Genomic DNA, 27,180 nt, shown 5'->3' with positions numbered 1-27,180 from the left:
ACACACGCTGGGTAAGTTTTGGGGTTTTTTTGTTGAAGTTGAGACTTTAAAAAAGAGAAAAAAGTTGTTTTAAAATTTATTTTAAAAGATGAAATCATGATGTCTCTATAAATAAACATGCAGGTGGTGAACTGGGGGTGTGATTAAAAAGCCATTTAAAGTAAAATGCATAGTTTGAGATTATACAGTACACATTAGTCTCTTTAAAGTCTTCATTATCTGATGATAATCCGAGCTGAAATCACCAGATTCTAAAAAGCTGGGACGCTGTGAAAAATATCCATAAAAACAGAATGTAAAGATTTGTAACTATTCATCATAAAAAGGCAGCGACACGTCTCAACGGGGCAGCAAAAGTAACATGACTGGACAGAAAAACAAAAAAAGACTTTAAATATGGAATCATCTACAGTAAACACACTCCTGATCAAAAGTCTAAGACCACTTGAAAAATGGCAAAAAAAATCATATTTTGCATGGTTGGATCTTAACAAGTTCCAAGTACAGCTTCAACATGCAGCAAGAAGAAATGGGAGTGAGACAAAACATTTAATGAGCATGCAATTTACTGAAAACAAAGCTTAAACTGAAACAGGCTGTTTTACAGCTGATAAATTTAGGAACACACCTCCAAAAAAAGAGTAATGAGTAGCTCCACCGTTATTGTTGATCACTTTAAAAATTCATTGCGGCATGCTTGATGCATGAGGTGAGTGGGAATATTTTTCCAAGTGGTGAAGATGGCCACACGAGGGGCATCTACTGTCTGGAACTGTTGTCCATTTTTGTAAACTTCCCCAAAGGTTCTCAATTCAGTTATTACTGAATCATCAATATCATCATCACCATCCTTTAGTTATGCTGCCAGACTCAGGCTGCTGCAAGACTTCCCATGATGCACTGGGAATTTTATACGTCACCACTCCCTTTCATTAACTTGATTTCTCTCTTCTCAGGTTTGTTTCGTTCTCATCTCTGCTCCTATCAGAAGATTGCTGCTTGTCTGTGATGCTGGTTCTGTCTCGTTCTGCTAAAAGGGAGTTTTTCCTTCCCACTGTTGCTGATAGGGGATCATCTGATCAGAAAAGTCCCCTTATCTTTCATTTAAATGTAAAAATATAGACAAAAAATGAAGCTTTATATATGAAATCCATTTTCGTTCAACATAACTTTGACACAATTCTCCTTCTCAGTGAGGCATGCTTGTTATTATTATTAAAATTATTATTACACCTGCGTCAATGACAGAAAGATAAAAATAAACGCCGTTTAACAGAACATGAAACATTACAACTTGTGTACAGTGAACATAAAACACTCACAGGTACAAATATCTTTACATGTGACTGATAATCCAGAAATAAACCCATGAACTACGACCATCTTTCCACTAAAATCACACAAAAACATTTTGATGTTTAATGTTTCTCATCATAAGATGAATGAAAGAAGCTGAATTCAATGCTGTTTTTAAAATTTAGAATAAAAGCAGGTCAACATTTATGCTTTATCAGTTTATGTTTGTCTCCTGCCATCTTAATCCCTGTTTTCAGGCTGGGACATTTACCAAAGTCCCTGCCTCACTTACTTCCTGAGATTGTCAGTGAGACAACAACATCAAATTTTTATATGTTTTGATTTGTCCGGTTGTTTTAATGAGAGAAGAAAAAGGTCAAAAACAAAACACTGAAAAACGTGTTACAGTGAAGCTTCAAACAGACTATCGTTTGTTTTTCAAGGGAAAAAAAAACAAAATAAAATTGTTTCACAAAATGGGAACAAATTCAATTTAAAAAGTGACCTAAGAGAAATATACATTTATGCATTTGTACGAGCTGAAATGCTTCACTCCTCCCGCGATGCGTTCACAGTCCGATGTGTCAAAGAGTGTGCGCTTAAACGAGTGCAAACGGAGGATAAACAGCAGCCTTTTTTCAGAGCGAGGCATATCCGTTATCTCCGCACCGTCTTGCGGTTCTCCAGCAGCAGCACCACCAGCCGGCTCTTAAGCGTGGGTAGTTTGTTGCCATAGTTCTCCTGCAGAACCGTGTTCATCCGGCAGCGGAGGCTCCGCAGGCTCGGCAGCGAGCCGGAGTCTGGAATGTTCAGCAGCGTGTGAAACAAGTCCAGCCACAGGTCGCTGTGAGGGTTTCTGGGGGGGGGGGGGTTTACCATCAGCACACATATGCACAAAAAACGAGGTCAAATAAAGACAAATGGGAGCTTCCTTTGAGCACTCACCTTCTAAACACGCCGTTCGTCTTCCACACGCCTCCTTCGTTGGTCACCTGCATGTACGTCCCAAACAGCATGCAGTACACGGTCCCCGCAATGCCAAAGTAGTCGGTCTGAAACCCAAACAACAGTCAGACCTTCAGAATAAAACTCGTTTTCCATCTTTAAAAGGAGTCTTCAACAAAATCTCCAGATGTTTCTTTCTATAAAACATGTGGGGCTCCAGATGTCGTGGTTCACACATCGGGTGACATGCAAAAGCTCTCTGTTTGAGAACAGAAGGCGACAAGCCTTTTGGCTTTGTGTCAGGAAATGATCGGCTATATGAAGGCACAGCTGAAAATAGCCTCCTATTAACCATCAAAAACAGTCATCAGGTCATGAAATGTGTTCATGACACTTCCCGGTGTTCCTCTGAGTGTCTGAGGGACGCCTGAGAGTGATGATCAGCTGAACCCTATAATCCCCTTTAAATCGAGAGAACTCGGCTCATACAAGATCTACAAGAGCTACAAGATCATTTCCCATAACATCATGCTCTTTTCATTCAGCCAGCTGACTGAGTGACCTGCAGAGATGAAACTCATCATACAAAGACACAGGCTACCATCACAAACTATCAGCTGTGCAAATCTAAATATGAATTATCGCGAGGAAAATGAGACCAGCAAGACCTTTTTAATGAACCTGGAAACTTGATAAGCTGAGTTTTGGACTTTCCATTAGATTAACAACACTACAAAGTTTCCCGTACACAACTCCAGGGACAGAAACAACAAACACTGGGCGCTAACCCACAGAGACATTACTCTTAGCTCTCAAACACATACAGAGTATGAGAGAAGCTGCAGCTCAGGAAAAACCGCACTACTGTCCAATGCTGCTGAAACGTGGCAGTGTTCGACCCTCCCTGTGTATGTTAATGCCTCTTCTTGTCCTTGCTGTGCTCACCTGGTAGTTCCACGGTTTTCCACTCAGCATCTCTGTGCACTGGAAGCCCGACGTCAGGCACTTGGCAGTGAATGCAGTGCCTGCTGGGAAGAGCTCCATGTCGATGCTCTGCCCGAGGTCGACAAGGACCAGGCCGTGGTCCGTGCTCTCTGAATCAAAACGCTTGTTCTCCAAGAACCTGAAGGACACGAGTGATGACGAGGCGTTTCAACAGAGCCTGAAACTGAAGTGTCGCGAGGGGAGGACCGGGCCTGCCCGCCTCACCTCTGACACTTTTAAGCTGCAAATACGAGCAGCACAGAGATAAAAGCAGCGTGTGATTGGTACCTCTCTCCCAGCAGGAAGTTGTCAGGTTTGATGTCGGCGTGGATGATGTGGATCCTGTGCAGCAGCTCCACCATGTGGAGGATGCAGACGGTGAAGTACATGACGAGGGGCTGAGGCATCACTTTGTCACTGAGGGTTCTGTACATGTTCACAGCGTTCTGCAGGTGGAGCAACAGCATTACAGTGAAACAGAGAAGCTTTAAACCGACCGAATAGTCTCTGCAGACTCCACAACAATGGTTTAAACCCTCATAACAACTTATGGGGGGGAAACTGTTTTTATTATTAAGGCTTGTATTTGTAAAATTTGATACCAAATAGGCTGCTTGGCTTCAATTCCACTAATTAGAGCCCCTGAACTGGACGTCTGGACTGTGTACTGTTTTAGCCTTTTTGGAGCATTTTTAATGACATCATCTGACGAATAACAAGGCTGCTGTGAGGTTACCGTGCCAACAGACCGACCCACATGTCCAAGCTCAGCTGTGGCAAGCAAAACTCTTTGAAAGTAAAATCTCAGCCCACACAAATATATCAACAACAGTGATCACAAAACGGTGTATAACTGAACACAGTAGTGCAATTTTTAACCAGGTCTTCCCATTAACACCTGACCTGCCCAGAGGGTCAGTCAATGAGCTCGTCAATAGCTTCAATGCTAACATGTTAAATGTAATGGACACTATTGCTCCCATTAAGGTGAAGGTTATCTCTGGAAGGAAAAAGTCTCCATGGAGAAACTCCACACTGGTGAAAAATGAAAAAAGAGAGTGTAGGAAAGCTGAGCGCAGATGGAGAAAAACAAACCTCCAGGTTCATTATGACATTTATAAAGAGAAACTTCACAATTATAATTTACAACTGAGGAATGCAAGGAGGTCCTACTTCTCTGACATCATCACTAAAAACAGCCATAATGCTCGGGTCTTATTTTCTACAGTTGACAGGCTAACAAACCCTCCTGTGTCAGTGGCAGCTGAACTTCATTCGACCATGGCCTGCAATGACTTTGCCAAATTCTTCACTGAAAAAATCCAAAAAATTAGACAAGCAATTGGTACATCAACAGCAGATCCAGGATATGTACTGTGTCCACCAAAAAACTGTTTAAACACCATGAAACAGTTTCAACCTATTAACAGCAAAGACCTGGAGGACATCTTAGGTCAACTGAACTCCTCCTCCTGCTGTTTAGATGTCCTGCCAACAAGTTTTTTCAAAAAGGTCTCAAAGACTTTAGAGTCAGACCTGTTACAGATCGTCAACTTTTCTTTATTATCAGGTGTGTTTCCAGAATCACTAAAAACTGCTGTAATCAAACCTATACTGAAAAAGGACAATCTTGACAAGACACAAATGAACAACTACAGGCCGATCTCAAATCTCCCGTTTTTAAGTAAGATCATTGAAAAAGCAGTTTCTCAACAGCTCAGTTACTTCTTAAAACAGAATAATTGCTATGATGCCTTCCAGTCAGGTTTTAGACAGAACCACAGCACTGAAACCACTCTGACCAAAGTGTTTAATGACATATGTCTGAATACAGACAGTGGAAAAATGTCAGTCCTAGTTTTACTGGATCTCAGTGCAGCATTTGATACAGTTGACCACAACATATTACTCAAACGACTGGAGAACTGGACAGGTCTTTCAGGAACTGTACTAAACTGGTTCAAAACATACGTAGAAAACAGGAAATACTTTGTATCAATAGGTAACTTCACATCTGAGCAGACAAGTATCACATGTGGAGTTCCCCAAGGTTCCATCTTGGGACCCCTTCTGTTTAACATCTACATGCTCCCACTGGCACAGATTATAAACAACAACAAAATAAACTATCACAGCTATGCAGATGACACACAAATATATATCACAATGTCACCAGGAGACCGAGGCCCTGTACAGGCTCTTGGTAAATGCATTGAGGAAATCAATGACTGGTTGTGCCACAATTTTCTCCAGCTAAACAAAAACAAAACTGAGGTAATAGTCTTTGGCGCCAAAGAAAAACGATTACAGGTCACCAGAGAACTTCAATCTATACATCTAAAAACCACAAACCAGGCGAGAAATTTGGGTGTAGTGATGGATGCAGACCTAAACTTAGAAAAACACATTAAGACAATAACAAAGTCAGCTTACTATCACCTCAAGAATATATCAAGGATAAAAGATCTGATGTCTCAACAGGACCTGGAAAAACTAGTCCATGCATTCATCTTTAGTAGGCTTGATTACTGTAACAGCATCTTTACAGGTCTACCTAAAAAATCAGTCAGACAACTACAGCTCATTCAGAACTCTGCTGCTCGAGTCCTCACTAAGACCAAAAAAGTGGACCACATCAGTCCAGCTCTGAGGTCTTTACACTGGCTGCCTGTCCGTCAGAGGATAGACTGATAGTTCTGATGCTGGCCTATAAAGCTCTGAATGGTTTAGGACCAAAATACATCAATGACCTCCTGACCCAGTATGAACCTTCCAGATCCCTCAGGTCATCTGGATCCGGTCTTTTATCAGTTCCCAGAGTCAGAACCAGACACGGAGAAGCTGCATTCAGCTTTTATGCTCCTTATATCTGGAACAAACTCCCAGAAAGCCTCAGATCAGCTGAAACACTCAGTTTATTTAAATCCAGGTTGAAGACTCACCTATTCTCAGCTGCATTTGAATAAAGCACCAAATCCACACTTTAAGCTTAAATTTCAAAACTTACATTTAACTACTGATTTTATCTACTGTTCTGATTTTATCTGTTTTGATTTTATATACTGTTTTGTTTGTTTGTTTGTTAATTAGTTAGTTTATTTGCTTGTTTTAATCAATTTTAAATCATGCTTTTTATTTGTTCTTGTTTCTAATGTCTCTGTAAAGCACTTTGAATCACCTTGTTGTTGAATTGTGCTATACAAATAAACTTGCCTTGCCTAAAGTTTCTCTTCCTTCATACTGATTAACAGTCTTTGTCATCCATGTTATGGATTCATTATGTGCTCAACTTATTGTTTAATTCACTGAAAAGTGACCACTAGAAAATTCTGTAACAAAAGTCAAGTTACGTAAACACAGATCAAATCCGAAATTATGGCGCAAAAACTAAGAAACCAACAAATTACTGGATTTTAAAAACATATATACAAAAGTAAATTCATATCCATAAATCCACACTGACGGTAACTGACCAGTAGGGTGCCGTAGCTGTGAAGCTCACCGAGCAGCACGCTCCCGTTATGGAAGAGGTGAGCTGAGTGCATACTGCTGTAGAGGTGACGGACGTCGGGCCTCAGCCGAGCGTCGAGCTGGGTGTTGATGTAAAACTCCCAGGGATTGGCCGGCTTCTGAACCTGCAGCGAGGACACATGTGAATCCTGCGGTCATGTCCAAATGTCTCTGAGAACACGGTTCATTTCTGAGATGATTCAATAAGATTTGTTTCACCACTACATTAAAAAAAAGGAGCTGAGTAACACAGAGACAGGGACGCGGCACTCTTCATCCGCAGCCTCACCTTTAAAACGGTCTTCTCTAAGGTCACGGGGTTCGTGGCCTGGTAAACTGTCGCAAAGGCTCCCTCTCCAAGAACGCAGTCCACTCTGAGGGACTCCTTTCCTGTCACGACACAAACATTCATCGTTTCAATCAACACAGCGTACAGTTTTTCTCTGCAGCTGGATCAAAGCCAGACTTCCACACCTAACGGAGCAGGCGCTGCAGATCTTACCCATGCTGATGGTCATTTTTGGAGTGATGTTCGGTATGTTGCACTGCCAGGTGGTGCAGCGCGGATGTGTGGCGAGAGGCGGGCTGAGTCCAGACAGCAGGCTGGAGATCAGTTCGGTGTCCCAGGGATCCGACATCAGCTGGACTGCCCCCGTCTGGGCTTTCTGCGGCGTGTCACTGTTCATTGAGATGTCAGCGCTCAGCCTCAGCCCCCTCTCTGGACTCATGGGTTCATCCTCCCTGCTGATTGATGTCGGGCTCATGGGCACGTCAGCACAGAGCTGTGGGTGCCCTGGACTCATGGGGAAGTCCAGATTCTTGGGCTGATGGGGACTCAGGAAGGCATCCAGGTCTGGCTCGGCCATGGCCTCTGGGCTCCTGATGGCTAGCCAGTCTGGTTTGAGAGCACCCTCGGGGTTCATGGGAACGTCACAGACCTGATTCTGGGCTTGCTGGGGGCTGCTGGGGGTCTCTAGGTCCTCCATGATCTGAAAAGGTTCGCTCATGGGTCTGCCTGAGATGAAGGAGGCCTGTTTGGGTGGCTGCTCGGGGCTTGCATACACCTCCCAGCCGGGCCCCGCTGTCCTAGAGGAGTCGGCAGGACAGAGCGTCTGGTCCCTGAAGGAGAGCACGCCGGGAGGAGGAGGCTGCACCATGGTGAGTGAGGACGCAGTAAGGCAGTGCTGGGCCGCTGCAAACTCCTCTCCCACGATGGTGCCCTGCCTGGCAGAGGAGGGCACCGTCTGGCCGACGGTGCTTTCGTCGGTCGGACTCTGCTCCAGGATGGGGCTAACAGAGGAGAGGACACATCTGTGACATCTGCACTGATAACAGTGACACGAATGGGCAGTGGATACCTGAAGACTGATTACCTCAGCTTTTTGGTCTGACGCCTCAGGTAAGCTTCTTCATCAGCTTCCCCCTCACATTTATTCTCTGTGGGGCAGAAACATTTATTATTTAGGGAAACTTTAAATTACTTTCAGCTTGTTGTTAAAATGAGACAGGTGCGGAGGCTGCGGGAGGAATAAGCCGCAGGTTTGGCTCCTCTTACCTCGGTCCTCGAGGAAGTCGCTGCTGATAAAGGTTTTGCAAGTGAATGGCGTGGAGACGAACTGAGCCAGCATGGCGAAGTCTGTGGTGCTGTTGGGACAGGCGGCGAGCGAGTTGAGCGAGTTGTAGCGAGCTCCCCACATGGTGCTCTCATCTGGGATCAGATCTGAAGGAGTCTCCTGATGAGGATAAGAAAAACACGAGGATGTGAACCTGAAACAAACACACCAAACACTCGTCCAGAAATCTGGAATTTAGCTTAACATGAGTAAATTCACTCACGTTGGGTTTGTCTGCCTTTGACACCGGGATTTCAGCCAGAGCTCTGACTCCTTTAGGCTTCTCGGCATCAGCAGGAGCAGCGGCACTAAACAGCACAGAGACAAAAATAACAGGAACACTTGGCTGTCATGAAGATGCACTTCATTTTATCCTCAAGGTTTCACGGCAGCACAAACATTAAGATGAACTGATCTACAAAAAACATACGACAGAATGAAATGTGTGCCGTTCTGCACCTTGACCCCAGCAGCTGAAAGAGTCCACGACAAACAGGAATTATTTAAAAACGGGGGTTTGTGGGTTTTTCTCATAAAATAAATGAAAAATATGTCTGTGTTTGTTTTAGCAGCCTTTAGCAAACACCATTTCCCAGAAGCCTTGAGTGTTTGTGAACTAGGTCTTTCCTAGTAATGACATTTAAATCTCAGTGTGAGTTCAGTGAGACCTGAAGCTGGAGATCACATCAACATCTGAGTGGAAATCAAAAGTTAAATCCTCCTGAAAGCTCTTTTATTGCATTCACTACACGAGCTAACAGAGTAAACAACTGTTAAAAAAAAAAGTCTATAAATTACCACCTTTATTATTCATATTCAAAATTAAAAGCACTAAAGTGTCCCCGAGTCTTCTCAGGCTGAAGCACAAAATTCTCTTATCCTGGATAAGCAGAAGAAGATGGATGGATACAGGACATCCAGCACAGACAAGAATATCACACAGGTTACATGGGAGTGTAACATCACAGCTGGGGTTTAGGGTGTCCACAGTGTGGGGGCCATATTTACCTGCCGTTTTCTTTGTTGTCGTCATCCTGAAAGATGGTGAATGGAGTCGTGGTGGGAGGCTTAGATAATGAGGCTCCTCCTGCTAATCATCAGAGACAGAATAATTAGGTTATCTGGAGCGAGACCAAGAATCAGTCTCAGAGGTTCAGGCCTGAGTTTGCTTTGACTCAAACAGGAGGAACATTAATTTTAAGCACTGGTGACCGGATCCAGTTAGATTCTGTTATTATCCCGACTGTGTTCAGAGCCTATTTACCGCCTATCCAGAATCCGGCTTCAGACTCCTTCTCGGCAGCGTGGAGGACTGATGTGCTGCTGAACGGTTCCTCGAGTAAGGTCGGAGCCTGGAACATGTCCATGATCACGCCTGAGTCGACACAAAGAAGAAAAGAACTCAGTGAAGGAGTTTTTACCACAGCCGCCAAAGCCTGAGCAGCAGTGAAGAGCAGTTTGATTAAAGGACAGAGACATAACATGAAAGTAACTCTTTGAATCCAAAAACATTAAATTTGATATAAAAACACCTCTGACGTGACCGCAAAGAGACAAACTGTCGTGCTCACCCAGCGCCTCTCGTGTGTTGACAGTAGGTGATGGCAGCACCCGCGACGGCGTGGCCTGAACGAAGCCGAGCGAGTTATTAGGAGTGACGTGAGACAGGTTAGCTGTGGCTCCCTGCGACACTGAGAGGGACAGAGAGGGCTGTGACTACATCTACCAGAGACACGCAACAGCTCGACAAAATAAAAGCACACTTACCATCAAGCTTGTCCTCAGGCTCTGCAGGCAGACCCACATCCCTGAGAGAAAGACAAGATCAGTAACGCATCTAAAATCATTTCAATCAGCCATCGAAATCATCATCATGTGTGCAGGAGAATTTCTAATAAAATCGGAATACAATTCATACACTAACTGACTAAAGAGAAAGCTGCTTATTACTCCATTACTTATTGTCACAAACTTTATGGCACAGGCATCATGTAGTGATGAGCCCATCAGCAGGGCTTGAACTTTAACAGAAATCAGACTGTCCAATAATAAAACGATGAGGGACAGAAAAATAAAAATAAACTTGTGTGGGAAACACGGGGGGGGGGGTGTGTTTCCTAAAAAACGTCTCTGTAGCTGTTCTTACATCTCGCATTTTCATGATATTAAATATTAGGTTCAATGTTTTCCTTGCACAACCAGAAACCTATGCTCCACAGAGTATCAGAAGCAGTGTCGAGGGAGTTAGAAGGTACCCACGTTGCATTGTTCTCTGGGGGTGGGAGCCTGTCTGTGCTCTCAAAGCTCACAGGCTGATGAAGTGGCGTATGTGGGACCGCTGAGGCCCAGGGGAGCGGCTCCCGATCTGCAGACTTCTGCAAACCCATGTCCCGCTCAGCTGGGACAGAGGGATGATGGGATGCCACCGAACTTAGCGTGTCAATGTTCTGCTGGTGAGGAGGTTCGGGAATGCTGGCGGCGGCCTCTTGGATGAAGGTCGGCTCGGTGTTTAATCTCAAGCCAAGAGAGCGCCGGCTGCTCAGACGGTTTGAGGGCGGAGGTTGCTTGAAGGAGGGTTGGGTAAGACTCGGGTTTACATCGGCAGCAGTTTCTGCTGCAGGCGGCTGAAATAAAGAAGAAGAAAAGCCTCTCAGACTGACGCAGTGAACCCGATGTGCTTATCACTCACTGTTTTCATTCTTGGATGCTGCTAGAGCAACTTTGCATGATTCGCAGCTCAGACTAATCCTTATTTGTCTATTTTTGCTGGCACTTTGGCTTTGAGCCTGAAGCTTAGGGCTCTGATGCACATTCAGCACAGCCTATTGCATCAGGATGCTTTTGTCTTACCTTTTGAGATGAAGTCTGTCTGATTTCAAGATCGCAGAAAACTTTCTCCAGCAACCATTTATTCCTCTCCTCACCCTCGCTCAGTGTCAGCGCTGACATGAAAACAATAAAAAGGACATTTACTAGAAATCCAGACAAGTGTTCGCAGCACGGATTTATTTTAGCTGCAGAATTAAAAACTCACTGAAGTCTGTCTCGTCTTTCTCCTCCTGCTCAGGGAGCTTGCGGAAGTAATTCTGAGCTCGGGCCTCTTCGAAGCATAGCTCAGATTCGTCGCAGACGAGATCTTCTACCGTGTACTCGGACACGGTCTGAATGCCAGAGCCCTGACTGGTGGGAATTGTCCCGGAAGTCTCAGAGCGAGAGACTCTGTGAGCGACAGAAGAAATCAGGTGACATCATGCTGTTAAGATCCTCGAAACTGTGCGAGTGTAGATGAATGTAAAGTGAAGCTCTTCTGCTTCTATTCTCTGTCACAGAAAGCCCATCCCAGTACACGAATTTTTACATTAACTGGAAGAAATTCCACATGAATCAATCCCTGTGAGCCCAAAGCCATCATCAGGCAAAGCTACTCTAGGATCAACAGCTGACATTTGCCACATTATGAATTTCTAAGATGCTTATTCCACCTTTGATTAGATAAAGGAAGACAGATTTAAAAAACAGAAGATCTTTTTCCAAAAAATTCCAAATAAAACAAACAAACCCTCCTAAGACACTTTTATTTACTGTTCCTGTGGTTAATGTAAATCTAATTTGCTTCCAGAAACACAGTTAAAGGGTGACTTAAACTCTTTTCCCCCCCCTATTTCTGTCTTTGAGCCTCTTCCTTTTTCATCTCATGGCTGTAACATGTTGTGTTGGTACGAGCGCACTCTGCTGACATCAGAAACAGGAACCCCAAAAACTGAGTTCAGTGTTTCACTTACATGTCGATGAATTTACTCGCAGGTGGTTTGGAGGGACAGTCCACAGACATCTGTGACAGAGGACGCACAGTGTGAATGGAAAAGCAGAAAATGGCATTCATGCACAATTAGGATGAAAAACCAGAGATAAACACACCTTGTTCTGAGTGACAGGCTCTCTGTGGGGCACCTGATTGGTTAAATTGGAGTTCTGCAAAGGGTTTCGACTTCCTCCTTCATAAAATAGACATATAAAAATAGTCAGACAGTAGAGCAACAATAAAAATTTCTAAAGAAAGAAATCCAACATTATATAATAAAGGAACTTTTAAATAAACCATCTTACCGGACACTGCCGTCTCACTTCTGGTTCTGGTCTGAAACTGCCTGCAGATCAGAGTTTCTGTTAGCCCACAGTATATAACATGCAGCACAGTAACATACCGCTGTCACTGCATGTGTAGAGTGACTACACACAGCCAGATATCATTCACATTAGAAGGCCAGATTAATATCCAGGCTTCAGTTGTTAACACAGACTTTAAATTCTTTCACTTCTTAATTGCACCATCCCTAAAAGATTACAGCAATATTAGAGTTTCCATACCCCAGATTATGTGAACGTCCTGCCCAGACGAGAGTGACGTAAATGCCATCATCAGAGGGTGAACGCGAGGCTCAGAGCAGATGCTCACACTTTATTACTGCTGGGGCTTTCCATCACGCTTCCTTTAGACCAGGAGTCTCAAACTTAAATGAGCTGTGGGCCACTGCTGGCACGGTCACCTCATGCAGGGCTCTAGACCAGGGGTGGGCAACTCCAGGTCTCGAGAGTCAGTGTCCCTGCAGGTTTTAGATGTGTCCTTGAACCAACACAGCTGATTTAAATGGCTAAATTAGCTCCTCAACATGTCTTTAAGTTCTCCAGAGGCCTGGTAACGAACTAATCATGTGATTCAGGTGTGTTGACCCAAGGTGAGATCTAAAACCTGCAGGACACTGGACCTCGAGGCCTGGAGTTGCCCACCCCTGCTCTAGACTAACTTTTTGCCGTGGTTGCACTGGTGTGCCTAACTTTTTTTCTTAGGTGCACCAGCACAAAAGTTAGGTACACCCAAACTTTTCAACCGGCTAGTCGCACCGTGTGTGACACAAGAATTTTTTTTAGTTGCACCACTGAGAAATTAGGGCCCCGGAACGTCTTGCTCAGACCAGAGTGATGTAAATGACGTCATCAGAGAGTGAACACGAGGCTCAGAGCGGATGTTCACACTTTATTACTGCCAGGACTTTCACGCTGCTTTCATGCTTCTTTTAGACCAGGGGTCTCAAACTTGGGACTTGGGACCAAACTTGTCTTTGACAGCTGCCTATGTCTGCGTACAAGTGTAATTCTGATCTTAGTCATACAAACTGAAGAAACTATATCCAAATACCAAGACCACACCAGTGGTGATGCCTGACAGATGAACATCGGCAAATCTCATGTCCTGCAGAGCTGATGGCAGATGTTCAGCGTTCTAGAATTCAGCGCTTTCAAGAGCACTGTAAACTCAAACAAATACTACAGTATCTGATGTCTGCAGGTTCCTCAACTTTTTTAGTAGTTACACTGAAAACAAACCACCGGCCACCATGATGATAGCTGCCCACTAGTGAGACCACATATGTGTGTGTCGTTTTAATACTTTTAATACAGTAACAGGCTGGAGGTTGGTTTAACAACAGCTACACCACAACACAGAGGTTAAACCACTTCCACACATTTCAACTGGCATACTTTCTCTACAAAACACTCTGAAAGGTATCTACATAGGCCAGACTCCCACCGACACTGGCACAGACAGCTTTGTATTTAACCGTCTGAGGTTACCATGAGAAACTTCGTCTCACTCTTCAAATGCTTACTTGTATTCATGGAGAACAGTGCTGGCTGGATGAGCTTGGTTCTCCAGCGCTTTCTGGTATACTGCATCAGCCTGTTCATGCAGTCCTCTCTGTTCAAAGTGCTGAGCCCAGGCCACATACAGGCCAGCTGTCCTGGTGCCGACGCCCCTACTGAAGACCTGACTGTACAGGGAAACAGGGTCCACGTAATAACTTGCCTGTAAGACACAGTGAGGCAAGAAAAGAGCTCGAGTAAGACTTTATCCAACTTAAAAAGATACAAACTATGGAGACAACTGTAAAAATACAATGTTTTAATCAGACTTACACATTTGATGCAGTAGTTCACATATCTGATGTCATTCGCGTATTGCTCGACATTCAAAAATCTCTGGATGAGACGCTCAAACACCAGCAACATCCCTCTGCCACCATCTGTAGGTAGCCTCTGCTCCAGGTACTCCACAAACCTAAAGAAGCACCCAGAGAAACTTGCCTTCAGTACTTCTCATTTTGTGTGCATCTTTTTGTATTAAATCATCAAAAAATGATTCACAATATTTTTAAGACAGACTATTATTGTATTTTATTAAGATATTACGCAGTTATTTATCTTTGAGGCTGGTTGGTTTGCTGTTTTGTGTGCTCTGAGACAAGCAAACATTTGTGATACATATATTCAGCCTTAATATCCAAAAGTGTTATTAAATAACCTAAAGCTGGAAATAGACGGTAAAGAACAGGAAGTGTGACTTTGAAAAGTAAATCCAGGTCTACTTCCGACGTCAACACTCAAAAATGAAATAAGCGGACGATCATTTGTTATGTACCTCCTGTGTTAAGGCTGTCTCTTACACTCTTACAGGTTTCAATATGATTTCAATGGCTGCAGGACTAATAACTTTTCCTAAATTACTATAAAACATTACACATCAATGAAAACAGTCGAAATTCTCACTTGATCCAGGCGTCCAGTGGGTCGTCACCTGTGTATGAGGTCAAACTGTTTTCAAAACGCCTGAAGGGTAGAAGTATGAGTAATTAAAACATGTCTGACAGCTACGTTGTTTATGAATTAGTTATAAAAGATCCATACATTCATGTTAGCACTGAAGCTAACCCCTTCAATTGAGCTAACAGCGGCTAACGTCCATGTTCCATCGTGACTTACTGTAAATACGAGGCGATATCCATTTCGCTTTAAGTTAAAAAAAAAAAAGTTCTCCCAAGAAAACCGATAGTAAACTTTTTTGTAGCACTTAATTCCTCTGGTTTGATTGTTTGCTATCTAAAAAATTCGCATATTTAGACTTGTTGTTGTCCTCCGAGCCGCTAACGTTCCCCTTACATTTCAAATTTCGCGCTAAGCCAATAGCGTTTCAGAGGGCGTGGGAAATCCACGCCCATAACACGTGACGCACAGGCGTAAAAAAAATTAAACAAAAGGTATTAAAAACTAAAAAAGATCACACAAAGTGCCGTCTATATTGCCCTTTCTGTGAGATTCAGTTTATTTTACTGAGAAAACAATGCTAAGTTTTACTATTGAAAATTTGAAATGGACGAACGCCATGATTTTAATTTACAGGTTCTCCAGTTGAAGGATCAAAGTAAATAAGACTTTACTTCGAAATAATCCGGAAGCACCTGGTGTCTATGTGCTTAAACATCTTCATAATAAAATTGCAAGAGAAAAAATAATCATCTGAAATTAATTAATTTACTCTAAAAGCAGTGTTACATTTACACGTACATTGTATAGAATATACATTTAAACAAGCAGTATATTTAAACTAAAATACAGACATCTCTTTGTTGTAAAATAAAATAAAATAAAATAAAATAAAATAAAGAATCACTGGTTCAACGCCACCGTTCGAAGCCCCAAAGTAGCCCATGAAAAGCAGTTTCAGAAGCCCCGTACACGCAGGGGGTGGGGTGGAGAAGCGGAGTTTGCGACGTTACGTAGCCGCCATTTTGTTTCACCGGGAGTAAAGAAGCCAGCCTGAGAGCCCCGGCGTGAAAATTTCCCCTCATTCGGACTACCTAAATTACGGCGGAGCTGCATCGTGCACCCAAATTCAGATTCGCATGGTACGTACGCTCTCGAGGCAACGAGAGGGGATGTTAAATTCGGCTATTAACCTGCAGCTTTCTGCACTCTAATGTTCGATGCATTGCACGACCGGGTGCTGTTAGCATAGCAGCTCGTTTTCATGGCTAGCCGGCATTTTGGAAAAATAACGGGCCTGTTTGCATATACTAATGGGAAAATAAATGTGCTCTACGTTATGAGTAATGGGCCAAACACACGGAATCACCACAAATTGCACGTGCTTGACCTTTGGATCTTGTTTAACTAATGCTAATCTCGTGCGTTTTGCACTTCCATGCGTACCGCGCTCGGTGAGGCCTGTGATCTGTACGAGCCACAGATGTTAGCTCACAGACGCGTGGTGACTACATGGATGCCGCCTTTTCTGCTCACTGCTTAGCTGCTTGTTTGTGTGCTGTTTGGGCAAGTTTGTTTTTCCGCTGGCGTCTAACACGTGGTGTTAGTTTCGCAGCGTCTGCAGGACTTGCCTGTAAACCAAGTGGACGATGGCGCCAAACTGCACGCTTGATGTTGTTGTCCCACTTTAGTCCGGCGAGTGCGTTGCTGCTGGTGGTAAATGTTTGCTCACTTCTCTGCGCAGATGTCTGAAGACATGGCCACAGATCACGTTAACGGGAACGGGACGGAGGAGCCGATGGACACTACAGCCGAGGTGACCCACTCGGAACACTTCCAGGCTTTACTGGAGGCAGGTTTACCTCAGAATGTCGCTGAGAAGCTGGATGAACTTTATGTAGCAGGTAAGAGAACGCCCTGCCTCCGTTTTCAGCTCACAGTGTGTGCACAGATAAATCCACCCTCCAGCACACAGTGTGAAAGTCAGTAGTATCTGAAATTTGTGAATGAAATGTAGTACAGTACCTGGAGAGGTGATGCAAACATTACAAACACAGGAGTGGTGTGCTGGTCTAGCCTGCTTGAGATGACATGGGGTAGCCCATGAACCAAAGTTGAGTTTGACTGAGTTAAAATATTTGTCATGAACTCTTTGAAATCCTCTGCCACTTTCTCCTTTGTTGTTCAGGTATGTTTATTAGTGTTTAATTACCACTAAAACCTTCCTGCTCCTGAAGGAATGTCAGCACAAGTTAATGAAATTTGTAATTCAGAGCAATATTAACTCTTTTTCGTGTCTTTACTGGTTATTTTGTTAACCAGTAATAAAATAAAACGATGACAGTGAATTAAGCAACACCCTAAATGAACAACAGTGAACAGGGAGCTGATTCAAAGTAGTTAAACCAGTCGTATCAGCTGCTGACAGATGGCTGAGGGAGCATCAGATTGATCATTGTCACACTGAAGTATAGAAATCAGAGCAAATGAAATAACTCCTGTTACTACAAAGGCCTGGGTGAAGGTAGATGGAGGCCAGCTGGCAGGAACAAAAGAGCAGCTGTGTGTCCACGGCAGGTCAACAGGACTGTCTGAACCTCCAGCAGATGGTGACAAACACTGAAAGGAGACCTCAGGGCTTCTTCAGCCTCCTGAAACCTGGCAGTATGACAGGAAAACTTTTATGTCCATAATAATGAAACTACTTCATACCTTCAGCTGTTTTACTTTGCTTCCTTTTGGATCACATTGATGATCCATCCTCAATCCTCTGTTGCACAACTGCACGAGTCCCACTGCCTCTGTGAACCTTCTCACCTGTGCTGAGTATTGATGAAGTTGATCGGGTTTCTAAAGTTGTATGGGGGTGTTTCTGGTGGGGTCATGTGCGTTTGCCAGTTATTTTGAGGTGTGTTTTGTGTCCGTCAGGCCTGGTAGCACACGGTGACCTCGATGAAAGAGCTATTGAGGCTTTGAAAGAATTCAACGAAGATGGAGCCCTGCAGGTGTTGGTGCAGTTCAAAGAGAGTGACCTGTCACACGTGCAGGTGAGTTTTAAATCATGCGAGACATGAAGGGAACGCTCGGCTGTTTATTTTTACCCCCTAACGGCAGCTAAATGTCCAGGTTTCTAATTTTCTGTTGTTTCTTATTCCCCAGAATAAAAGTGCCTTTCTCTGTGGGGTGATGAAGACTTACAGACAGAGAGAGAAACAAGGGACTAAAGTTTCAGACTCCATCAAAGGACCAGATGAGGCTAAAATCAAAGAACTCCTCGAGAGAACCAGCTACACACTCGATGTTACAACCGGCCAGAGGAAATACGGCGGACCCCCGCCAGAGTCCGTGTACTCAGGTTCTCAGCCCCCTGTCGGCACAGAGGTACTCCTCGTCAATTCATAGAAAATAGGGTCTTGTATTATTTCCTGAGATGTTACATTTTCACATCATGTCATTGGAGAATTTGGTTGTTTTGAAATTAGGAAGCTGTAAACAAAAGGCAGGCACAGACAGAGGTGCTTTAAATGGTTAAACCCACGATCAGAGTGGCGTCAAGATTCACTTCATTAGCTTCTGTGAAGCAGGAATCACTGCTCTGCTGAACAGGCATAAACGTAGCTAAAGTAAACTTACTTATATTTAAGATTTTATAAACCACCACCAATGATTTTGACAATATTTGGTCTGAAATTTTATTCACAGAGGTTTTAAAACTGATACATCAACACTGAGTTTGATTTATAAAAAGTGTTGGGAAGAACATGAAGCAGAAGAAGAAGAGTTTCTTTTAACGAGGTGAAAATTATGCGAGGCTTCAGTTTCTTACTGCTGAGAAAAAAAGATGTATAAATTAAACTCTGAGGACCTAACGAGATGTACTTTGAGTTTTAGCTGCACTGGGGTATATATTTGGTGTATTCAGATATGCTGACTTCGCTGTGACAGGTCTCGCAATGTGATGTGGGCTTTGGATCCGTAGATGTTGATGTGAATTGTTTGCGTGTCATTGGCCTCACGTGGACGGGGGGAACGAATGCACTGCTCAGTTTATCCTGTCATACAGTCACCTAACGGTGCAGAACAAGGAGCATTTCTTTGCTGGATTAAGTGGAGATTAGTAAAGTTTGGGCTGTCAGTTCTTCTATAGCATGAACAGTTTCAGCATTCTCTGTAGTTCCTGTGGTCCGATACTAGCACCGGTTAACTCATCTTAACAGATGAGGCGTTTGTGCAGAAGGCCCCTGACGGTCCAGCTCAGTTATCCGGTTGTTCAGTGATGACGCGACGAATCCTACTTCCGGGTCTAAAGTAGTCTGCGTTTAATATGACTTTTATGTTGTTAACATGTTTAATGCTATGTATTTTCTTCTATTTGATCTCAAAAAGCTCCTAAAACAGTCAGTGATCCCTGTTGACCTCCCTCGGCTTTTATTACCGCTAATCATTTATTTAAGTTCAGTTTTTAAAACCTTAGGATGTAACTACAGCCCAGCCCATGCAGCAGTATATGAATGACTAACTTTGTATTGTAGATGAATTATCTCAGTTGTTCTCCTGGCTGAAGTTTGGTCCTTTTACAGCATCCTGCCATGCGATTACATTTGTTTCTGACCACCGAGAAAACTCACGTTAACTTTTATCGAGTGGAAAAAAAGTTAGCTTGTTTATATTATGCTAACATAGCTATGTCGCTAGCGGTCACGTAGCACATCATTATATACCAGCTAGCCAAACTTCAGTAACCCTACAAACGTCACTGCTGTTTAGTTTTCTGTCTTCATTTATGCTGGAAGTGATAGCAGAGCTGTACGTTTTAATTTGTTTCCAAAACCCCGCAGTCAGGACATGCTATATTGTATTTAGATAGAAGCTAGCGAGCTAACTCCCTGCTAACTTCTAACTCCGTTAAATGTCATAAATTCCGTTTTCATGGATGCCTGGATGTTAAACTCAATTGTTACACCTGGTAGAGCAGAACGCTGATCATTTTATTAAAGATGAAAGACTTTAGACAGTTTTTCAACTCTCAGTAATGCCACAGTGATCGTTTGATATATGGACCTGCAGCAGAGTTTAGACCCAGACACGGCTAGTGACGTCAGACTGAACAACCGGATTCCTGCCTAGTTTTTCCCTTCAGCTGTTTTTACGTGGGGTTCTCCACACAGTGTGGTCACCTTTACCTCCTCACATGTTCTCCTCCTCAATATCAGTATCTCACACGAGGTTTTTCTTCGCTTTTCATGAGTTATGGTGCAGTAATATTTGTTTCGGCATTATCACAAGACTGAGCGTAGCCAGTTTTAAACTTAAAGTGTGCAGCACAAGCTAACCCGACACTGTCTCAGTGTTTACCAATGTCAAAATGCAAGGATGCATAAGACTGCAAATATTTCTGTGCATATTTTATATCAATATAACTTTACTGAGCTTTTTAACATGCACGTGTTTAAAAAGGCGTAAAATGTGATTTTCCTGTTGGGCAGCGTTTATAGTAAAAAGCTGTACAGACATGAAGTGTTTTCAGTCCACTTCACTGAAGCAACTTTAAGAGTAACTCCTAATTAACATAAACTGCACTTTTGAAATGAAACCATTTTCAGCTGGTTAACTAATAAATATTCAATAAAACCAGTTGCTTGTGGGTGTTTATATTTAGAATATCCTTCTTTCTTTTTTGTCCTCTTGTAGATCTTTGTTGGGAAGATTCCCCGTGATCTGTACGAAGACGAGCTGGTTCCTCTGTTTGAGAAGGCCGGTCCGATCTGGGACCTTCGGCTAATGATGGATCCGCTGAGTAGCCTGAACAGGGGCTATGCCTTCATCACGTTCTGCAGTAAAGAGGGTGCCCAGGAGGCTGTAAAGCTGGTGAGTTTGTCAGGAGCACGCGGCTGAGCATGTCGCTTTTCTAGAAAGTGACGGCGTTCAGGAGACCTGTCACTTTGTAACGGAGGAAGCTGTAGCTCAGGAGGTGAAGGGGGTTATATTCTGATTGGAATGGGTTTTGCTGGTGGTTCGATCCCTGCTCCAGTCTGCATGCCAAATATTCTTGGGCAAGATGCTAACCCCAGGTTGCTCATGAATCTGTGAATATTAGATATAAAGCACTTTCGCATGAAAACCATAGAGAAAAGTGCTGCATGAATGCGTGAATGAGGCGTGTTGTTCTGCTCTATGAGAATAGGTTACCTCAAAAACCTGTGTGCTGGAAAGGTTTTGAGTCTAATGAGAGTCCATCGGCTTTATTTTTTGCAGTGCAATAATCATGAGATTCGCCCTGGCAAGCACATCGGGGTGTGCATATCTGTTGCCAACAACCGGCTATTTGTTGGTTCAATTCCCAAGAGTAAAACAAAGGAGCAGATTGTTGAAGAGTTTTCCAAAGTCACAGGTAATGCTTTCTGACAGTTTTGTTTTTCTAAGAATGCCCTGCTGTCCTCGTTATTCTGCTCAGGAACACCCAGACTCTTAATATTGAACCACAGGCAATGTTTTTGTTTTCTTTCTTCACCCAGAGGGCCTGAGTGATGTCATACTCTACCATCAGCCCGACGACAAAAAGAAGAACCGAGGCTTCTGCTTCTTAGAGTATGAAGACCACAAAACGGCCGCTCAGGCCCGTCGCCGGCTAATGAGCGGCAAGGTGAAAGTTTGGGGCAACCTCGTGACCGTGGAGTGGGCAGACCCCATCGAAGACCCCGACCCAGAAGTCATGGCCAAGGTGAGCATTGGGAATCTGAAGTGTTCTTCAATCTTTAAGCCATAGGTGTCAAACTCTGGCCCGCGGGCCAAATTTGGCCCGCAGCCTAATTACATTTGGCCCGCGAAGCCATACCAAATGACCATTAGAGCTGGCCTACTGGTATTATACAGCTAACATAAATATAGTTTAGTATTAAGCTTTGCTTGTTCCATATTCAGTTTTTCAGCAAAACTTGTTTGAGTCCATAAGAAAAGATTCATTCTTATATCTGGAGCAATAAATATATTTCAATAAATATTAATGTTAGCCCACGACTTTGTTCCAGATTTGAATTTTGGCCCACTGTGTATTTGAGTTTGACACCCCTGCTTTAAGCCAACCACCCATGAACTTAATCCCACCTCTCACTTTAAGGTCTGAAAGGCTTTTGTCCAATTAGTGATTAAAAGCTCCATTAAATAACCAGTAACTAAAAATAACCTAAAGCTGTGGGATTTAAAGATTACAAGTTATTCCCCCCCCCCCTTTTTTTTTTTTTAAATGCTGAACTCGTTTCTATTGAAACGACAGCAGAGCCAGAGTTAAAGCTGTTAATGAAGAAGGAAAATGTTAAGATCAGATCTCAATCTTTGGCTCCTTTTGATGATCGGATGTCAAATTCTTGCATTTGTAGCTGACTCTCCAAAGCAAACCATGTCTGTGTTGCTGATTCCAGTAGGAGGCCCTGCACTGGCAGCAAAACATCAGTGCTTATGCCCTTTGTGCTGTCTTTGTTTTTTGTTTTTAAACACGAGATAACAAGCTAGATGACACACATCAGCATTATAATGAACTGTTGTATTTTTAAATGTGACGGTGGGTTCATAAAAACTGAATCTTGCCCTTTTTTCCCCTCTTAATTCAGTGATGCAGAAAGTGCCGTTAAACAAGCAATACCACTGAAATCACAAATCTTTGCCATTTCTCTGTATAATTTTAAGGCAGGTTATATAAATAATAATAAAATATTAACATTTAACTACATTCGTGTTGTTGAACATAAATCTGTTTGTTCATATTGTGACCCTTTGTCTTCTTTAAATCAATCAAATTTTCCAAAATATGTGATTTTACTGCCTGCTGATAAATGTGCAGGAGGAGATGAGCTGATTAAATCTGAGCTTTACTTTGTTGCAGGTGAAGGTTTTATTTGTGAGAAATCTCGCTAATGGCGTCACGGAGGAACTCCTGGAGACGTCCTTCAGTGAGTTTGGAAAGCTGGAGCGAGTGAAGAAGCTCAAAGACTACGCCTTCATTCACTTTGAGGAGCGGGACGGTGCGGTGAAGGTATGTGTTACCCTGATGGTTGGCGCTGGATTAGAAACGAGGTGCAGAGACGTTAAGTCTTGTATTCTGTGTCCAGGCACTGGAGGAAATGAACGGGAAGGAGTTGGAGGGAGAGCCAATCGAGATAGTGTTCGCCAAGCCGCCCGATCAGAAAAGGAAGGAGCGCAAAGCCCAGAGGCAAGCGGCTAAAACGCAAATGTAAGAAATGTCTTCTCGAAGCATTCTGAGCAATCAAAGCTTTGTTTTTGTCAGACCTGTCTTTCTAACCCGTGCCGTCTTACTCTCATCAGGTACGATGACTATTACTACTACCCTCCCCCTCCCCACATGCCCCCTCCCAGCAGAAATCGGGGTCGAGGAGGGAACAGAGGCGGCTACGCCTACCCTCCTGACTACTACGGTTACGAGGACTACTACGATTACTACGGCTATGACTATCACAACTACCGCGGTGGCTACGATGACCCCTACTATGGGTACGATGACTTCCAGGCCCCAAGCCGGGGGCGGGGCGGGAGCAGGGGCGCACGGGGCGGATCCTCCCCGGCCAGAGGACGTGGCGGCTCGGGGGCACCCAGAGGGAGAGCAAACTTCTCGCAGCGCGGCGGGCCAGGACCAGGTCGTGGCGGGCGCGGCGCAAGAGGAGGCGTGCAGCTGAGAGGGCGAGGAGGGGTACGTGGTGCACGGGGTGGCCGCGGTGGAAATGTAGGAGGAAAGCGCAAAGCTGATGGGTACAACCAGCCAGATTCCAAGCGTCGCCAGACCAATAATCAGAACTGGGGCTCTCAACCCATTGCTCAGCAACCGCTCCAAGGTGGTGATCATTCTGGTAACTATTCCGGTTACAAATCTGACAACCAGGAATTTTATCAGGATTCTTTTGGGCAGCAGTGGAAGTAAACCCCGTAGTGCTTTGATAACAAAACCCGTGTTTGTTTTTGTCTTTTTATTTAGAGACTTGATCTGATTGGCCCTCAATCCCATACGGTTGCCTGCATTTTTTTTCTTTTTGTTTTCCTCAAAATTGGTGACATCTGGCAAGATCTCCTTTTTGTACATATTTTAATAATCCGCTTGGACTCGTCTTAGTCACACTCCCACCTGTTTCTGGCGAACTGGTTTTCTCTCTTCCTTTTGGGGTTTTTATTTTTTATTTTTTTTAAAACGACGAAAAGAGAAAAAATACAATGGGCGTTTAAAAGATTTTCCATAACGGAATTTGAAAAAATTTTTAGATGCAAATGTGCTCGAGCTGTCTATTTGGCTATAGCTTTATGTCTGTTTTTAGAAATTCTGGTTACCATGTTTTAAGTAGCTAACGGCAACAAAGCATATGTCTCCTAAACATGTATTTAAATCCAATGAATACGATTTGTATTGTCAAAAAGTAATGCGTGTCTTGTTATTGAAAAGAAGAAAAAAAGGACCATCGTAGTCCTATGGTTTTTCTTTTTTTGGCTTTACATTTTGGCTTGTATTCTTTGCTGTTTGTCTGCTTTAATAAACATACACGCACTCGTGTACAAAACTTCAAATTGTGTTGCAAATTCATGTTTCGGCAAATTCTCTCTTCAAATTACCTTCAAATTTAAGGCTCCTTGTGGAAGAAAATGGACCAAAGGTTTGCCAAATGTTTGGCCACGTGCTACAGTGTCACCTTGCATGCCATCAAATTCAAATCACCTTCTGATAGTCGGCATCTCTCAAGTGCTCTGTATGTGTAGTGACATACTCCATCCTTATGAGTTTCTCTCATGTCCAAAGAACATTGTTTCACAAATTGGTGTCCGAAATTCACTCTCAGCAGCGTCAGGGTTAAGCCCCGCCCCCTACAAGTCTCTTAGTCCTTGTTATCAGCTTTGGTTGGGGGTTTTTTTGGGAGGGGGGGCATAAAAGCACAATTTGATTTGTTTCAAAGTGAAGCTTTTCCTTGTCCCAGAAGGATCTACTTAGCTGTTGAAGGCCTGGATACTAATCTTGCATGTTTTACTCTGGAGGTCTGATAATTGTGCTCTTGTGCATGACCTGCTTCTAGGTGTTTTGTTTTTATTTTACTCCCCTTTTGCTTTTACTGATAATGATGGCTGCTCTTACCCCCCCCCCCCCCCCCCCCCCCCCCACCTACCCCCTTACCTTGCTCCCCCTCCTCCCTCCCTCTGTCTGTCTTGAGCCGCGTCTCACCTACTGCACCTCGGTTTTACGTTTAATAACCGGCCCGGCTGACTCTGCTCGCCGTCTTCTCTTTAAGGCATTGCCATGTGCATGTTAACGTCTGAGCTTGTGCGTGTGAGCTCCAGAAACTGTAAATGTGTGTAGATGTGATGCGATCCTGTTTTCAGTTCTCTAATTGCTTCCTTTTGTTACCTGACTAGCAGGAAAAAGGGGGCGAGGCTGGTCCTGATGTGTTGCTATGAGGACTGACGGCGACGCACGCTGCGGGCTTCGGTGGATGAAATGGTAAGGTCAGCTGACTCAATGGTCCAATGGTTGTCCAGCCTTTTATTTTATTTATTTTTTGATTTTTTTTGATTTTCAATGTAAAGGAAGGTTTTTTTTCATTTTGTTTTTGATCATCTTCGAACTGCCATGTTTGAAGATGATCAGAAGAGTAAACCCCACCTCCTCCAACCCTAAGGCAGCCATGTGAGATGTACTGAGGTCACGGTGGACATCCTTCTGGAAAAGGCTTTGCACTTTTTTAAATTGAGGCTTGGAGTGGTGCAGTGGGACTTGTTGTTTCTGAGTTTTTGGACTGAGACGTGTGAGGTGCCGACACCTGGGTCTCGCAGGAAAACTGGTTCACGAGCTACCTCGGTTTCACGGAAACGCCTCAGATCATCTACTTAAGGAAACTGAGACAGGGCTCGAGCCTCTCCGGCCTTGCAGCAGAGCACTTGATTTAATTGAGGCTCTCGCTGAGACCTGGCACCGGCCGGTCCTGTGGGAGCGAGCCTGAACATGCCTTTTTTTGCTGTCTTTGTACATGAACTGAGTGACAATGAAGTTAACGGACAGATTGTTTTGTCTTTTATTTGTAAGGCTTGAAAACCACAGCCCTCCTCTTCTTCATGTCTTCCACAGCCTGACCCAACAGCTGTCTTAACTACAGATTTAGGATGTCATGTGACATCCTGCCATGTCTAAGAGGGTCTGGAAGAAAATGGGTTACATGTTTTGCATTGTATGTATGCCTCTGTAGACTATCATGCCATGTATGTATGTGCTTATGAGAAATTTACCTGTGGTGTTGACTCATGACTTCTCACTGGTGCGAGTGTAAAGGAGAAATTTACTGCTGGCTGCTCAGTATTTGGAAGGGTGGGAGTTTAAGGCTTGTTTTGATTGAGAAGATGACCAACCAAAGAGCCTAAAAGTAGTTTTAACACTTAGTTTTATACTCCTGCGATTTAAAACTGGTTAAAAAGAGTAAAAATATAGTCAGACATGTTAGAATGAGAGTAAAACATTTTAACATCTGTCTGTTCTTTCAGCGTTAAACGTTGAAGGGAAATGCAGACCTTGATCTGTGGTTTTATTTGAATCAAAAGGAGATAATTCTTCAGAAAACAAAATTTAAAACAAGTTTTTATGCTCAGTGTCAGATAAAAGCTTTTTCTTTGTTTATTTATTTTTTTAACCCTGACAGATAGGGCTGTGCGATATGACAAATCTCATATCCCGATAGAAGACATTTATCGTCCTGACAACGATATAAATCACAAACGTCATATTTTCTGTAAATTCTGACTCTCGTCCAACTCGACTTGCATGAAATTTTTCCAGCTAGGCGTCCTTTACCCTGATTCGAGTGTTTTAACCGATGCATGAAACTATACATTTTTAGACATAAGTTGTAACGGCCACCATTTTCTTTCGAAGTTTGAGTCTAAGGTTTATTTTTAGCACCTGACGGCTTTTTTTTTTTTTTTTTTTTCTTTCTTCTCATCCCTAAACTCTCTGCATACTCTTTGACATGATTCAGTTTATTTTGAAAAGTCTCAACAGGATCTTGAGCTTTATTGTGAAAGGTTTACGTGGAAAACAAACAAGCGGACAGCGGAGCCACGCCATGGTGTTACTGTCGTTGTTGCTAACGACAACACGTAAAAACAGACGCTTGTCCGTCAGTAGTGTGGTTATATTAAATATGAGAAAGAGAGAACTTTAAGAAATTAATATAGCCACTACAGTGACCATCAAAAC

The 27,180-nt window shown here is 43.4% G+C and overlaps 2 protein-coding genes across 9 annotated transcripts; one reads left to right on the top strand and one right to left on the bottom strand.

Moving 5' to 3' along the window:
* Positions 1–64: 64 nt before the first annotated feature.
* On the bottom strand, positions 65–16,654 carry bub1 (BUB1 mitotic checkpoint serine/threonine kinase). 2 transcript variants are annotated; one of them, XM_085383140.1, is made up of 24 exons: positions 16,580–16,654; positions 14,955–15,014; positions 14,325–14,466; positions 14,018–14,214; positions 12,456–12,496; positions 12,267–12,343; positions 12,131–12,180; positions 11,383–11,567; positions 11,199–11,290; positions 10,608–10,972; positions 10,116–10,156; positions 9,920–10,039; positions 9,613–9,723; positions 9,357–9,438; positions 8,572–8,656; positions 8,291–8,468; positions 8,109–8,172; positions 7,238–8,025; positions 7,025–7,125; positions 6,699–6,860; positions 3,514–3,671; positions 3,187–3,364; positions 2,242–2,348; positions 65–2,152 (listed from the first exon to the last, which is right to left on the bottom strand). In XM_085383140.1, exons 3-24 carry the CDS (start codon positions 14,415–14,417, stop codon positions 1,954–1,956), a joined length of 3,474 nt encoding a protein of 1,157 aa, XP_085239266.1. In that variant the 5' UTR covers positions 14,418–14,466; positions 14,955–15,014; positions 16,580–16,654; the 3' UTR covers positions 65–1,953. The 2 variants fall into 2 exon arrangements, with proteins under 2 accessions (XP_085239266.1, XP_085239265.1); XM_085383139.1 differs by lacking the exon at positions 16,580–16,654 and adding an exon at positions 15,168–15,371.
* LOC146652796 (heterogeneous nuclear ribonucleoprotein Q-like) lies at positions 15,934–27,180 on the top strand. 7 transcript variants are annotated; one of them, XM_085383148.1, is made up of 12 exons: positions 15,934–16,090; positions 16,693–16,852; positions 17,877–17,995; positions 18,108–18,329; positions 20,640–20,816; positions 21,204–21,339; positions 21,464–21,669; positions 22,828–22,977; positions 23,054–23,175; positions 23,268–23,649; positions 25,353–25,434; positions 25,613–27,180. In XM_085383148.1, exons 1-11 carry the CDS (start codon positions 16,088–16,090, stop codon positions 25,389–25,391), a joined length of 1,716 nt encoding a protein of 571 aa, XP_085239274.1. In that variant the 5' UTR covers positions 15,934–16,087; the 3' UTR covers positions 25,392–25,434; positions 25,613–27,180. The 7 variants fall into 7 exon arrangements, with proteins under 7 accessions (XP_085239274.1, XP_085239272.1, XP_085239270.1 ...); XM_085383146.1 differs by having other exon boundaries at positions 25,574–27,180; XM_085383144.1 differs by having other exon boundaries at positions 25,350–25,434.

The sequence above is a fragment of the Rhamphochromis longiceps genome, linkage group LG15 (genome assembly GCF_057381845.1).
Source record: "Rhamphochromis longiceps isolate RC_006_pf linkage group LG15, R_longiceps_female_GT1.1, whole genome shotgun sequence".
NCBI lineage: Eukaryota > Metazoa > Chordata > Actinopteri > Cichliformes > Cichlidae > Rhamphochromis > Rhamphochromis longiceps.
This window is presented reverse-complemented; position numbering and strand designations above follow the sequence as displayed.

Bases quoted from the DNA above. Each gene is read 5' to 3' on its own strand.
- bub1 (XM_085383139.1), bottom strand. From the start codon at position 15,190: ATGGATATCGCCTCGTATTTACA. The intron at 12,181-12,266 runs GTGTGTTTATCT...CCTCTGTCACAG, and splicing joins AGCCTGTCACTCAGAACAAG to ATGTCTGTGGACTGTCCCTC. The intron at 8,173-8,290 runs GTAAGAGGAGCC...TCTGCCCCACAG, and splicing joins CGACTTCCTCGAGGACCGAG to AGAATAAATGTGAGGGGGAA.
- LOC146652796 (XM_085383141.1), top strand. The intron at 20,817-21,203 runs GTGAGTTTGTCA...TATTTTTTGCAG, and splicing joins CCCAGGAGGCTGTAAAGCTG to TGCAATAATCATGAGATTCG. The intron at 23,176-23,267 runs GTAAGAAATGTC...TACTCTCATCAG, and splicing joins CAAGCGGCTAAAACGCAAAT to GTACGATGACTATTACTACT.